The sequence below is a fragment of the Phragmites australis genome, chromosome 4 (genome assembly GCF_958298935.1).
Source record: "Phragmites australis chromosome 4, lpPhrAust1.1, whole genome shotgun sequence".
In the NCBI taxonomy this organism is placed as follows: Eukaryota; Viridiplantae; Streptophyta; class Magnoliopsida; order Poales; family Poaceae; genus Phragmites; species Phragmites australis.
Window position 1 is genome coordinate 45890446 of NC_084924.1, and position 12522 is coordinate 45902967.

General features: G+C 49.1%; 1 protein-coding gene across 4 annotated transcripts; it reads left to right on the plus strand.

Moving 5' to 3' along the window:
* Positions 1 to 9922: 9922 nt before the first annotated feature.
* LOC133916820 (proline-rich receptor-like protein kinase PERK2) lies at positions 9923 to 11922 on the plus strand. 4 transcript variants are annotated; one of them, XR_009909542.1, is made up of 4 exons: positions 9923 to 10868; positions 11265 to 11384; positions 11479 to 11537; positions 11658 to 11919. XR_009909542.1 is itself a non-coding variant. In XM_062360677.1 (1 exon), the coding sequence occupies exon 1, from the start codon at positions 10063 to 10065 to the stop codon at positions 10756 to 10758; it is 696 nt and encodes a 231-aa protein (XP_062216661.1). In that variant the 5' UTR covers positions 9923 to 10062; the 3' UTR covers positions 10759 to 11101. The 4 variants fall into 4 exon arrangements, 1 of the variants encoding a protein (XP_062216661.1); XR_009909541.1 differs by having other exon boundaries at positions 11265 to 11537; positions 11658 to 11921; XR_009909540.1 differs by having other exon boundaries at positions 11265 to 11922.
* Positions 11923 to 12522: the final 600 nt, after the last annotated feature.

The window sequence follows — 12522 nt, forward strand, 5'->3', positions numbered from 1 at the left end:
GCCGCCATGTCTGATGATCCTGAGTGGCTGCAGATTGATGCCTGCATCGTGTCGTGGCTCTATTCCACGGTGTCCAAGGACATCTGGAGTGATGTCTTCAAACCGCGCAACACTGCCTATGCCGCGTGGTCCGTCATCACCGGCCAATTCTTGGACAACAGCCTTCAGCGCGCAGTCTATGCCCAGCAAGAGTTCCATAGCCTCTTCCAGGGCGACATGTCCATCGGCGAGTACTGCGGCCGCCTCAAGCGACTCGCCGACACGCTCTACGACTGCGGCGCCGCCGTCTCCGATCCGGCTCTCGTTATCAACACACTGCGCGGGCTGAACAACAAGTTCAGTCAAGCGATTGCCGTGCTCTCCACCATGAAGCCGCCGCCGACGTTCCTATACACCAAGTCCTACTTACTGCAGGAGGAGAACCGCATCAAGCACTCCCTCCAGATGGAGGCTCAGACGGCCCTCCTCGCTGCCCGGGACACCACCTCGACCGCCGCTGTCACCAAGTCTGCCCCGGCTCCACCATCGCACTCGCCTGCGCCTGCTGGTGGTGGTGGTGACCGCCGCAAGAAGCGCAAGGCTGACAACCGCAGCCGCCAGATCGCGCCTCCTGCGTCCACCTCCGGCACCAGCGGTCCCCATCCTCCGCAGTGGGCGTCGTCGTCGTACAACCCATGGCAGGGGGTGGTCCAGGCGTGGCCACTCAACGCCTGGCGCCCGGGTGTCCTCGCGCCTCGCCCAGGTGTCAATCCTCCGTCCGCCATGACGGCTCTCGCCGCGCCCACACCGCAGCCAGACCCAGGCACCATACCGCCAGGGCTCTACACGGCGCTCAATGGGATGTCTCTGAACACTCCCAATGGCGGCGGCAGTGACTGGTTCCTCGATACCGGCGCAACCTCGCACATGGCGTCGCACCCTGGTATCCTTTCTTCCCACACACCGTCCTCTGTTCCTCATCACATTGTTGTCGGCAACGGCAGCCACCTGACGGCGTCGTGCACTGGCAACTCCATCATTCCCACTGTTTCTTCCTCATTGCGCCTCAACAATGTTTTGATTGCTCCTCAATTGGTGAAGAACCTTATCTCTGTGCGTGCACTAACTCGTGACAACTCTGTGTCTGTTGAATTTGATCCCTGGGGCTTCACCATCAAGGATCTGCGCACCAGGATGGCTATCCTCCGATGTGACTCGTCTGGAGAACTCTACCCCCTGCGCGGTTCTCAGGGCACGTCCTCTTCGGCATCAGCACAGGCGCTCCTTTCTTCGACAGCTGCTGATCTCTGGCACGCCCGACTTGGTCACCCTGGCCGGAACGCGCTTCAGCACTTGTCTCGCTCCATTGGTTTCACCTGTTCCAAGTCCAGTCCACACACTTGTCATGCCTGTCGAATTGGTAAGCACGTGCGGTTGCCATTCCATGAGTCCCAAAATGTTTCTGCTTTCCCTTTCCAACTTTTACATTGTGATGTATGGACTTCGCCCATAATAAGTAACTCAGGCTACAAGTTCTACCTTGTAATCCTTGATGATTTTTCTCATTTTGTGTGGACCTTTCCATTGCGACATAAATCTGACGTTCTCCCCACTATCATGTCCTTCCATGCCTTTATCAACACTCAGTTTCAGCGTCAGATTATGTGTGTCCAAACTGACAATGGCAAGGAATTCGATAATTCTGCTTCTCGTGCGTTCTATGCCAAACACGGCATTGTGCTGCGGCTGACATGTCCATATACGTCCCAGCAGAACGGGCGTGCCGAACGGGCTCTTCGTACTATCAATGACGGCGTCCGAGCCCTCCTGTTCCAGGCTGCCCTACCTCCCGTGTTCTGGCCTGACGCTCTTGCGGCATCCACATACTTGCTCAACCGGCGACCTTGTCGACCTCGCGGCAATGTCACGCCCTATGCCCTTCTCTTTGGTGCTCCACCTGATTACTCTCATCTGCGCGTCTTCGGCTGTCTCTGCTATCCTAACACTGAAGCCACCGCTCCACAGAAGCTAGCGCCACGCTCTGCTCGTTGTGTTTTCCTGGGCTATCCCATTGATCAACGTGGCTACAAGTGCTACAATCCAGAAACCAAACATGTTATCATATCGCGTCATGTCTACTTCGACGAAACATGTTTTCCGTTTGCGCAGATTTCTGAGCCCGGCTCAGCAGCACCCCAGCGACCACTCTGCGTTCCCGATGTGCTCCCTCTGCCAGTGGTGCGTCGCCCTCGCACAACACACCACCGGCACACGGGTGTGCCACTAGCCTCGACGTAGCCCACGACTTCGCACGCGCATGCAACGACTCCACCGCCTGCGGATCCAGCGCCGAGTCCACAGACGGGTTCTCATCCGCCTGAGACCCCGTCCTCCAGTGTGCCCCCGGACTCTACGGTGCCAGGAACGAGTCTAGCGTCGCCCCGATCTGCGTCAGCGACCCACGACTCGGTCCCTCCACCGGCGGCTCCACCACGGCACCACATGATCACACGCGGGCGCGACGGGATCCGTGTGCCTAACCCAAAGTACGCGCACGTCGCGACATCCACTTCTCCGACATCTCCGCCGACTTCCGTCCGCGCAGCCCTCCGTGATCCTGAGTGGGTCGCGGCAATGCAGGAGGAGTTCAACGCCCTCCAAGCCAATGGAACCTGGACACTAGTGCCTCGACCGCCGAACGCCAACATCATCACCGGCAAGTGGATCTTCAAAAACAAACTACATCCGGATGGAACGCTGGATCGGCGCAAGGCTCGGTGGGTCGTCCGTGGGTTCTCCCAACGCCCAGGGGTCGATTTTCACCAGACCTTCTCGCCGGTAGTAAAGCCGTCCACCATTCGCACGGTTCTTCATCTCGCCGCCACACGGCAGTGGCCAGTGCACCACCTCGACGTCAAGAACGCGTTCCTACATGGTGACTTGGCTGAGAAGGTGTACTGCTACCAACCGACTGGATTCGTCGACGAGCTGCATCCTGATCACGTCTGCCTCCTTGTTAAGTCTCTATACGGACTCAAACAGGCACCGAGGGCGTGGTTTGAGCGTCTGGGCAACTACCTCCGCTACATTGGCTTTGCTTCGACGGGCTCTGACACATCGCTGTTCGTCTACAAGCAAGGCACTGCCATGGCCTATCTCCTGGTCTACGTGGACGACATCATCCTGACCGCGTCCACAACGTCGCTGCTTCAACATATCGTCCAACAACTCTGTCGAGAGTTCGCCATCAAACACCTCGGCGACCTGCACTTCTTCCTTGGTGTTAGCCCGCTTCCACTCCAGTCGACGTCAAGCAGAAGCTGTCCGCTGCTGATGGTGAACCGGCCGCTGATGGAGCGTTCTACCGGAGCATCACAGGAGCATTGCAGTACTTGACTCTTACGCGACCGGACATCGCCTATGCGGTCAATCAAGCTTGCCTGTACATGCACTCCCCTCGTGCTGCTCACTGGAACCTCGTCAAGAGAATTCTTCGGTATCTTCGTGGCTCTGTAAGTGACGGCCTCTTCATCTCCGCTTCACAATCGACCGAGCTCACAGCGTACTCCGATGCCGACTGGGCCGGCTGCCCGGACACCAGATGATCGACGTCGGGCTACTGCGTGTTCCTTGGGGACTCGCTTGTCTCGTGGTCCTCAAAGAGACAACCGACCGTCTCCAGGTCAAGTGCGGAAGCTGAGTACAGGGCGGTAGCCAATGCCGCCGCAGAATGTTGCTGGCTACGGAACTTACTCAACGAGCTTCATGTTCAAGTCGGGAAGGCCACTGTCATCTATTGTGACAACATATCAGCTGTATATCTATCTCAGAATCCAGTCCATCATCGACGAACGAAGCACGTGGAGCTGGACATTCACTTTGTCAGGGAGAAGGTAGCACTTGGCCAATTCCGAGTTTTGCATATTCCAACTCGGCATCAGCTAGCTGACATCATGACCAAGGGATTGACAACAACTTTGTTTACAGAGTTTAAGTCCAGTTTATGCATTCGGACAACCGATGCTCAAACTGCGGGGGGTGTCAACGAACAAGTATAGGATAGCTAGATTAGCTCTGCTCCTTTCATTTTGTAACCGGCCAGCCACCTCTCCACATCCCCTTCTTTGTAGGATCTGCATGTACTCATACGTGGCTGGCCAGAGCTCTCGCTCCTGTATTTGTAACCCCATCGAGTGCAATCAAGCTGCGGTCACTTTCTTCCCAAATTACTTTCTTACACTCCTGTCCGGCTTCAGTGATCATAGAGCTACTATGCCTTTGTGCGTCGCCCTTCTCCTTCGCACAAAGCTTTCATATCAGTGAAAGACGCTTTCAATTCGCAGGAAGAAACTTTCAATTCTAGGCAAGAAGCTTTCAATTTCATGATCAGAAACTTTCGATTCACGGCCAGGAACTTTCTGTCCAAAGCCAACAACTTTTGATTCAGGCCCGAAAACTTCGGATAGATGCAAAATGACTCACGTTTGGGTAAAACTTTTGAGTAAACGTTCAACGCAGAAGCTTTCAAATGGAGACATATATAGAAAACTTTCAAACTGGGGCTTTCTAATGACATTAAAAAACTTTCAACTCTGAAAAAAGGAGGCTTTCACATAAGAACTCTAGGAGAATGACAGTAGCATCATAACCAGCGACGCGGCCTTGCAACGCCTTCAGGTGGCGGCACGGCTTCGCAACTACGGCGTGGCGGTGTGGCCGCAGCGGCACCCATGGGCCATGGCTCCAAGCCGTCAGCCTAATTGACGCTGTGCTCTCGGTCTCGCTCTCCTGTCCAAGTGCTTGGGAACGAAGGCGAGAGAGAGAGAGAGAGAGAGAGAGAGAGAGAGAGAGAGAGAGAGAGAGAGAGAGAGAGAGAGAGAGAGAGAGAGAGAGAGAGAGAGAGAGAGAGAGAGCAAAAATAATGGAAGCGAGCTGCTGCTTACAAAAACACAACAGCTCGAGATCATGCCGCGAATTTGAGCCTTTCCACGGCGATCCCAGCCTTACCGAAGGCTCAAGATTTGGGTTTAATCCCTACGGGCCTCGGCCAGCCGACCGTATTTTATCTGGGCCAAAATCTAACCCATGCACAGTCTTTGCTACGTTGCACATACTTGGACCCATCTCGCAACTGTGATCGCTTTCCGATTTTTTTTTATATTTCAAAAATCAAAAAATTGCAAAACTATATGTTTGAAAAAAAATTGTAAAATAGGGTATTTTCGCCTATAGAAGGGCGACATCAACAGGCAACAAATTAAAAAATAAAAAATATTACTGTCGGAGGATGAACTCCATAAGCAGGGATCTGGAGGGTCCCCTTTGAGATTCAGCCGGAGGATGATTCTGAATCTGTCTTGTATGTGAAATAAATGGGAGTAAATGAGATGCAGGTGGAAATAATTGATCGGATGCAGGAGGAAGTAAATGCTCAGGGAATTTTAGACAAGTTCGAGCCGCACGGAGCGTAATACCCTACTTCTGTGTGTATGCTATAAATACTCAAGGAATATCTGTCTGAGGATCTCTTGTGTTACAAGGAGGTTTGGCTAAATCGAGAGCTTCGTGAGCTTGTTTTGGTCTTGAAAATTTGCTGTTCGTGCTCGTTCCGTCGTCGTCGTCCAGAGTCCGTTCGATGTCTTCTCTGGGGAGCCTGCTCCTCTTTTATACCCGTCGGGGCTGGTAGCGTGCCCAGAAAGGACGGCGCAAGTTCTAGGACGCCATAAATAGAAATCAACCATCATAGACCACAGCTTGATGTTACGGGGAGGGTTGAAAACGCACCCTCGTCCGGTCTTGTCGTCATCATTCCGCTTTCCAGCGGGAAGGGCCCGCCGGGCAGCCACCGAGCAGCCCCGCGTGCCACCCCCGTCAGAGCGAGCCTGACAAAGCAAGGTGACAGGCGTTACGCCTCGAGCCCTGCAACGTTATCCCGAGGCGCGCCAGATGACGCGCGATGGGATCCGCGCATTGAATATCCCCACGCCTCCCTGCGAGACCGTGGCAGAGACTGACAGCAGGCGTGTAATAAGTGGTTGGAAGTGACAAGCCACGCGCCCTCTTAAATGCAGTATCGGGCCTCTCACCAATTGACATCTCACCGCTGAGCCCTTGTGAGGACCACCAGCGAAGGACTTTTCAGACCCTCGGGGAACTGTGAGTGCTCGGGGACTATTGTTCACAGCCCCGAGCACTCTCTCCCGGATATGCCCTTTCTTAGTCCTTGGGGAACTCGGGTGCTCGGAGACTACTATTCATGCCCCCGAGCACCCTCTCTCGGAACTTGACTGCTCGGGTCCTCGGGGAACTTGGGTACTTGGAGACCACTGTTCATAGCCCCGAGCACCCTCTCCCGGAACTTAGTCTTCTCAGGTTATCGGGGAACTCGGGTACGCACCCTCTCCCGGAACTTAGTCTTCTCGAACCTCGGGGAGATAATCCCCGAGGGAGAGCGCCACGTGGCACTCTGTTGTCCTGACCTCAGAACTCGGGGACCCCTGATTCCCATATCACCGACAATTGCGCTCTATTGCTCTCAAAATTTAAAATACTATCAAAATAGTCATGAAAAATTCTAAAAAATTATATGGTAGAGGATACTATGATCAAGCTCTCAAAGTTTTCTAAAAAAATATGATGTGAACAATAAGAAACAAAAATATAAATTTTATTATACACAATCTCATTGTAAAAGTAATGGTTTGAGTCGCATTTTTTGGAAAGATATATCATAGCATCCTCTACAACATATTTTTTTAGAATTTTTCATGATTATTTTGATAATGTTTTGAATTTTAAGAGCAATGAACCATAATATTTTTTTAACATGTCATTTATTGGAAGGACGATATCTTTATATTTTTTAAAGATATCATTTGTTGGAAATGCAACATCTTGATGTCGTATTTTTAACGGACGATAGTAGCCTATTTTTATATTTTTGTAAATGGATGTCTAATTTTGTAATTTTGTAATTTTAAAAATATAAACATAAAATAACTCATCGCTTTTCCTTAGTGGTTCTTAACCATTGTGAGTCCTCTTTTCCCTCTTTTTCCTTTGCTACGTACACAAACTAGGACTCGTGTGACCTTTCCAACTCAAAGAGATTGGGACTATATATGGAACTCACCAAAAGCCAACATACCGCTTTTTAACACGAGCAACTTGTATAAGTTTCGAGGGGGTGTACAGTGTGCACGATGTGCGGCTTCCTTTTCTATTCCTAGTTGCTGCGAATGACCAGTGATATACAACTTACTATGCATAAGTGTATAGGGACATATCCATCATGGGGCGGAAGGGCTCAAGTTCTCCACAGATATCTCAAAGCCTCAAGCTACCCTTTAATTAATTTGTGAGAGAGAAAAAAAAAATAGAGAGCCTCTTATGGCTCTAATTTATCTAGAGGTGGTAACGGGTAAAATATCCGTAGGTAGATGATGTCCAGATCTATATCTGCGAGTGAATTTTTAAATTCGTGCTCGCGCCTGTTACCTGTCACGGGTAAGAAATGTTACCCATGTTCGTCACCCGCAGGCATCTCATACCCGCGGGTGCACCCGTATACCCGCCTGCTAGGATAATTGGAGTGAGTTTGTGAGTAATTGGAGCGAATTTATGGATAATTAGAGTGGCTTTATATACCTAGTGATGATCTGGGTCTACATATAAGATAATTGGAGCGGATTTACGGGCACAAATATGTATTTTTCTTGCCTGTGACTTTTTGCCTATCAAGTTTATGATCAAATCCGTACCTATAGAGAAACGTTGAAACCTAAATTCGTACTCATCGGATTTCTGATCCACGAGCACACGGGTAATTTCTACCTGTTGCAACACTTTCTAGTTGCGTGCGCAGCGCTGGTTCATCTTGTTCGCCACAAATTAAACGCTGGCACAGGATCGGAGCTAGTCTACTTCTTCCGGACGTAAAGGCAAACTAGTCGTTTTGGGTTTCCTTGTAGATGAACTGTAGCTCTTCGCTGCTTTTACAAGAAAAGTAATTGCTCATAGAATAACACAGCACACGTCTTAAAGAATACTTAGTATTGTTTGTTTTAGTTTTAGATTACAAGAATTTAATCTAGTCTCTAGAATTTTACAAGTTTATTTTCACTAAATTGTGAATTGTAGGATTTAATAAGTACAATTTTATAAATTGATGGTAAGAATAAGTTTTTATATTATGACCGTTTATTTTTTTTATTTTTACTTGTAGATTTAAAATTCATAATTAAAATAACACAAACATGACCTTAGCAAACATCGTCACCAGATCAAAACCCAAAATCCCTGCAAAAACGCCATTTCTTTGACCCGCAAGTCCTTTTCATTTTCTTTTGCCCCGCAACGAGGGGAAACAAGAGAATCGAAAAAAAAAACGCGAGAATCTTTGGATGCTACTCCAGTATAAGTGTATAACGTACGTAGCTAGCTGGCCCCATCTAAACGGACGATTTTGCCCTTATCCAGTCAAAGACGAGCTTTTGGTCAAAGCAGCTGCTTCACGTGCTGTCGTCTTTAAAAAGCCAGAGAGCGATTTCGGCTTCGCATGGCTCCGCTAATCGCCCTCGTAATCTCTCGGGACTTGTCTTTACGCCTCGCCTCCCCTTTCGAGCGCATCTTTTATACTTCCATGGTAGGCGTAGGTTACGTTAATCCTAGTTCCTGGATTACTGGCTGCTTCTTCCACTGCTTTTTAGTTGCAGCCAGTGACAGAGCTTAGGTAAAAATGTAAAGAAGGCTAACGAAATTAAATGAGTTTTAACCAAATCATAGGAGAATCAAATTAATAAAATATAAGAGATTAGATTTAAAACACATTATAAAATATAGAAAAAATATTGTAAAATGTAGAAAATTTGTTGAGGGCACCTTAGTCACAAACCATGCTCATCACACATCAAAGTAAGATGCCGCTTGTAACTCAGTGTAAATAACTTATTATCAACAGAAATTACGAAATTCTTGTAATTTATTGTGGTTTTACTTAGGTACTTGCAGCCATGGGTGGATCTGGAGGGCTCTAGGCCCCTAATGACTTCACCTTCATTGGAAAGTAGGGTGGGAGGAGGAGAGGAGAGAAGATAAAGAAGAGGGATAGGAGGTGGGGATCCGGGAAGGAGGATGAGAAAGAAAACTCTCGTACACTATTTATGCTGAATATGTAAAAATTCTACGAAACAGTATTTTAGGTGCAAAATGTTTTGTTGAAATTAAGGAATACACCACTTAAAACAACTTTTGTGATGGATTTTAGCAATTTTCAAGTATCCACTTGCAAGTTGTAGCAGCTACGGTGCAATTCGAAAGATTTAAAGCTTTTGTCTACCCCAAAGGGCTTGCGTAGCGCTTCCAGAGTCAGCCGAACAACCAAGAGATGGATCATAGTCCGATTCAGAGAAGAGATGAATCTATCTCTAAGATACTATCCTATTTGAATAAACATGTATATCCCTATATCCATGATTATCTCTGTTACAATTTAATCTCCAACACAATTAACTCGCCGAAATCTACAATGGACGAATCAACGGAGAATGGCTGCCAGCACCAGCAGTCGGCAGCTCTAAGTGGTCAATTGTGCTCGATTAGGCGGATGCTGTTGCACTATCTGCGAAAAATAAATTTTATAAGATAAAAAAATTCTTGTAAAATCTTATTCATATTATCTATCTTATAATTTAATGACTAAATTAAAATAACATATACTATCACAAAAGAACAGAATCTTCGGTAAAACCGATTCTATAATATTTCTTTTCCATCGGCACTACCTAGTTGCTACAGAGTACATTGTTTCGCTGAACCGTACGAAAGCTTTTCTACTACAGTCTTTTACTGTGGCAATGGATCCGATGTTACCGATGGGAGGTGCAGATTTGTCGCTACTGTATTCCTCTGCAGTAACCCAGTTATTTACTAGGATGATCCCAGTCCCCTACCCAGTGCCCAGTGGCCACTGCCCCTCTCTTGGTTTGCCCCGGAAGAGAAAGAGCCTGTCGCCTATGCAGCCTTCCTTAGTTCCTTCCCACTCAAATCCCAATCTCTCTCTCCCCCGTCTTCCGCCAATCCGCCATGGTCATGGACAAGTCTAACCTCCCTCCGCCGCCACCGCCTCCCTCCTCCTCCCTCAAGTCCCTCAACAAGTCGTCCTACAAGATCTCCAAGCAGTCCTCCACCGCCCTCGCCTCTTCAGCTTCCTCCATGAGAGCGCCTTCCCCGCCGCAGCCACAGCCACAGCCTCCGCCTCCACGCCCATCTCTTCCCCCTCCGCCGCCACCGCCTTCCTCCGTCCCCACCGACCACCCGCCTCCCCAGCCCCCAGTCTACAACATCGACAAGTCTGACTTCCGCGACGTCGTGCAGAAGCTCACCGGCTCCCCGTCCCACCTCCTCCCGCCACAGCCCCCGGCCGGTTCCGCCATGGCCCCACCTCCCCCGCGGCCGCCTCCCATCATGGCGCCTCCACCACCGCCGACGGCGATACCTTCCCGCCTCCACCGCATCCGGCCGCCGCCGCTGGCCCCGCCGCGCCCGGCGCCCATCCTGCCGCTGGCCCCGCCGGCGCTCTCCCCCCTCCCGCCGCTCCCGGCGGTCTGCATGACCGCCGAGTCGCCCATCTCCGCCTACATGCGCCGCCTCCGCGGGATGCCCTCGCCGATCCACGTGCCGACGTCGCCGCTCGGGTTCGGGTGCCTGCCCTCGCCACGGACGCCGCCGTCGCCCGGCGTGCCGATGCCGGCCACCAGCCCCCGCGTACGCGATGCGTGACCCTGAAGCTACCGATGCCGCTGCCGCCGATGTGTAGATATGGCCGGTGTAGGAGAGATCTGGCGAGGCGGCGGCGAGGAAAGGAGGAAGCAGCAATACAATCACATTCTGTTAGCTCCAACTCAAAACCTTAGCTCAAAATTCTTTCTTTTTCTAGCGTGTTCTACTTGCCTCGATATTTTGTTGGTGTATATGGGACATGCGGCCTTTGGCAACCAATGAATTGCTCACGTTTGGCTAATTTTTTGTAAGAAGCTTATGCAATATGTATGGCAGAACCTCATATGCAAAATTTGTTTAGGATTATGATATTATCTTTGGAAGGACTCATCCTTGCAGTGAATTGTTTGGCATTAGCTTACATTGTTTCTGCTTATGAGGTCGAAAGGCTAGGGGCTAATCCAATCTGATCTAAGATTGTTGTGCATGTGATTGGACATTTAGACTTGGTCTTTCTTCTGTGATCGATATTCGAATTGTTGTTCATGATAGATTTTGTTCTCTAGGTAATTGCAATTAGGCTTCGGTTTCTGGTGTGATATGGACGTTGTTTTGTTTTGTGGTGTACTATGGCTCATCTAATTATGGTCGCATGAACTGTAAAGCATGTTTGGTGACACGTCGAGGTTTGGCTCTGCCTTTTTCTCTTGTTAATCATGGGCTTTATTTGTTTATCATGAGTATTATAATAACCTTTGCATTGGACAATGAACACTCTAGAAATTTCACGGGCAATTAGCAACAAAACAAGGCACCTCTTGCTTCCTAGTATTGGGAAGGTCAGTGATACTATCCACTTGAGCACATTGTAACATCTTTTTGCAATTGAGGTAAAAATTTGGGTGGATCGGTGAAAGTGAACAAAATATCAGTTGTCTCCCTGGCGATTGGATCAGCAGATGCTATGACAATGTGGCTAGTGGATGGCAATGTGGCAATGTGGCAAGTGCAGAAATTCTCTCTTTTCCCCACCGGTTTTCACTTGCAGAAGCTTTGGCTTGCAGTGAATTAGGGGTGAAGTCTCAAGCTGTCTACGTTGCAAACAAAGGTGTTTCTCTGGTTGATCGATGAATGTGGGACGAGCATATTAAGTTACAAGCTTTAAATCACTCTCTGGGACACGCCTTTGTACACTTGCCAAGTTCTGGTCCGGTGGGAGCTGAGGGGATCGGGATCCTCTGCAGTTGCTGCTGGCAAGAATGCATTTAGGTCTGATCTGAACCGTTGATTTTACGGTGGATGCATCAGATTCGTATGCTACAGTGTCTCTACAGTACATCGCTACAGTACCGAACCGACTGCGCAGGGAACCAGATTACTGTTGGTACAGTAATATATGATTAACTAATGCATATCACTGTAGCACCAGACTCATTTTACTGTACAAACAGTGATTCTCTGCATTAATGATGTATTAATGCAGAGAATCCGGGTCCGAGCTGAGGTGCTCCACTTGGAGAATTTTACTGTGTACCAAGTTGATTGAAAAGCAAGAGCTGAGAAGCACATATGTCCATTTCTGTCAAAGATCGGTGACAGGATAATAGTTGATTGAAGTCCAGTTGGAAAGTGATATGTTGAGAAGAAGCCAATGTTTCTTTTGCTTTTTCCCTACCTTGTGCCTGTATGGTCAAAATATGATTTCCTGATGTATCAGTCTCGTTTGAATGTGGGTGTACTAGTTGTATTTCACTTGCGACGTGCTTGCCTGTTTGTTTGTATTACCCAGCTGCTTCTACTCTTCCAAAGTTAGCCATCCAGGTT

Excerpts from the sequence above, each read along its gene's own strand:
- LOC133916820 (XM_062360677.1), top strand. The coding sequence starts at position 10,063 with ATGGTCATGGACAAGTCTAACCTCCCTCCGCCGCCACCGCCTCCCTCC.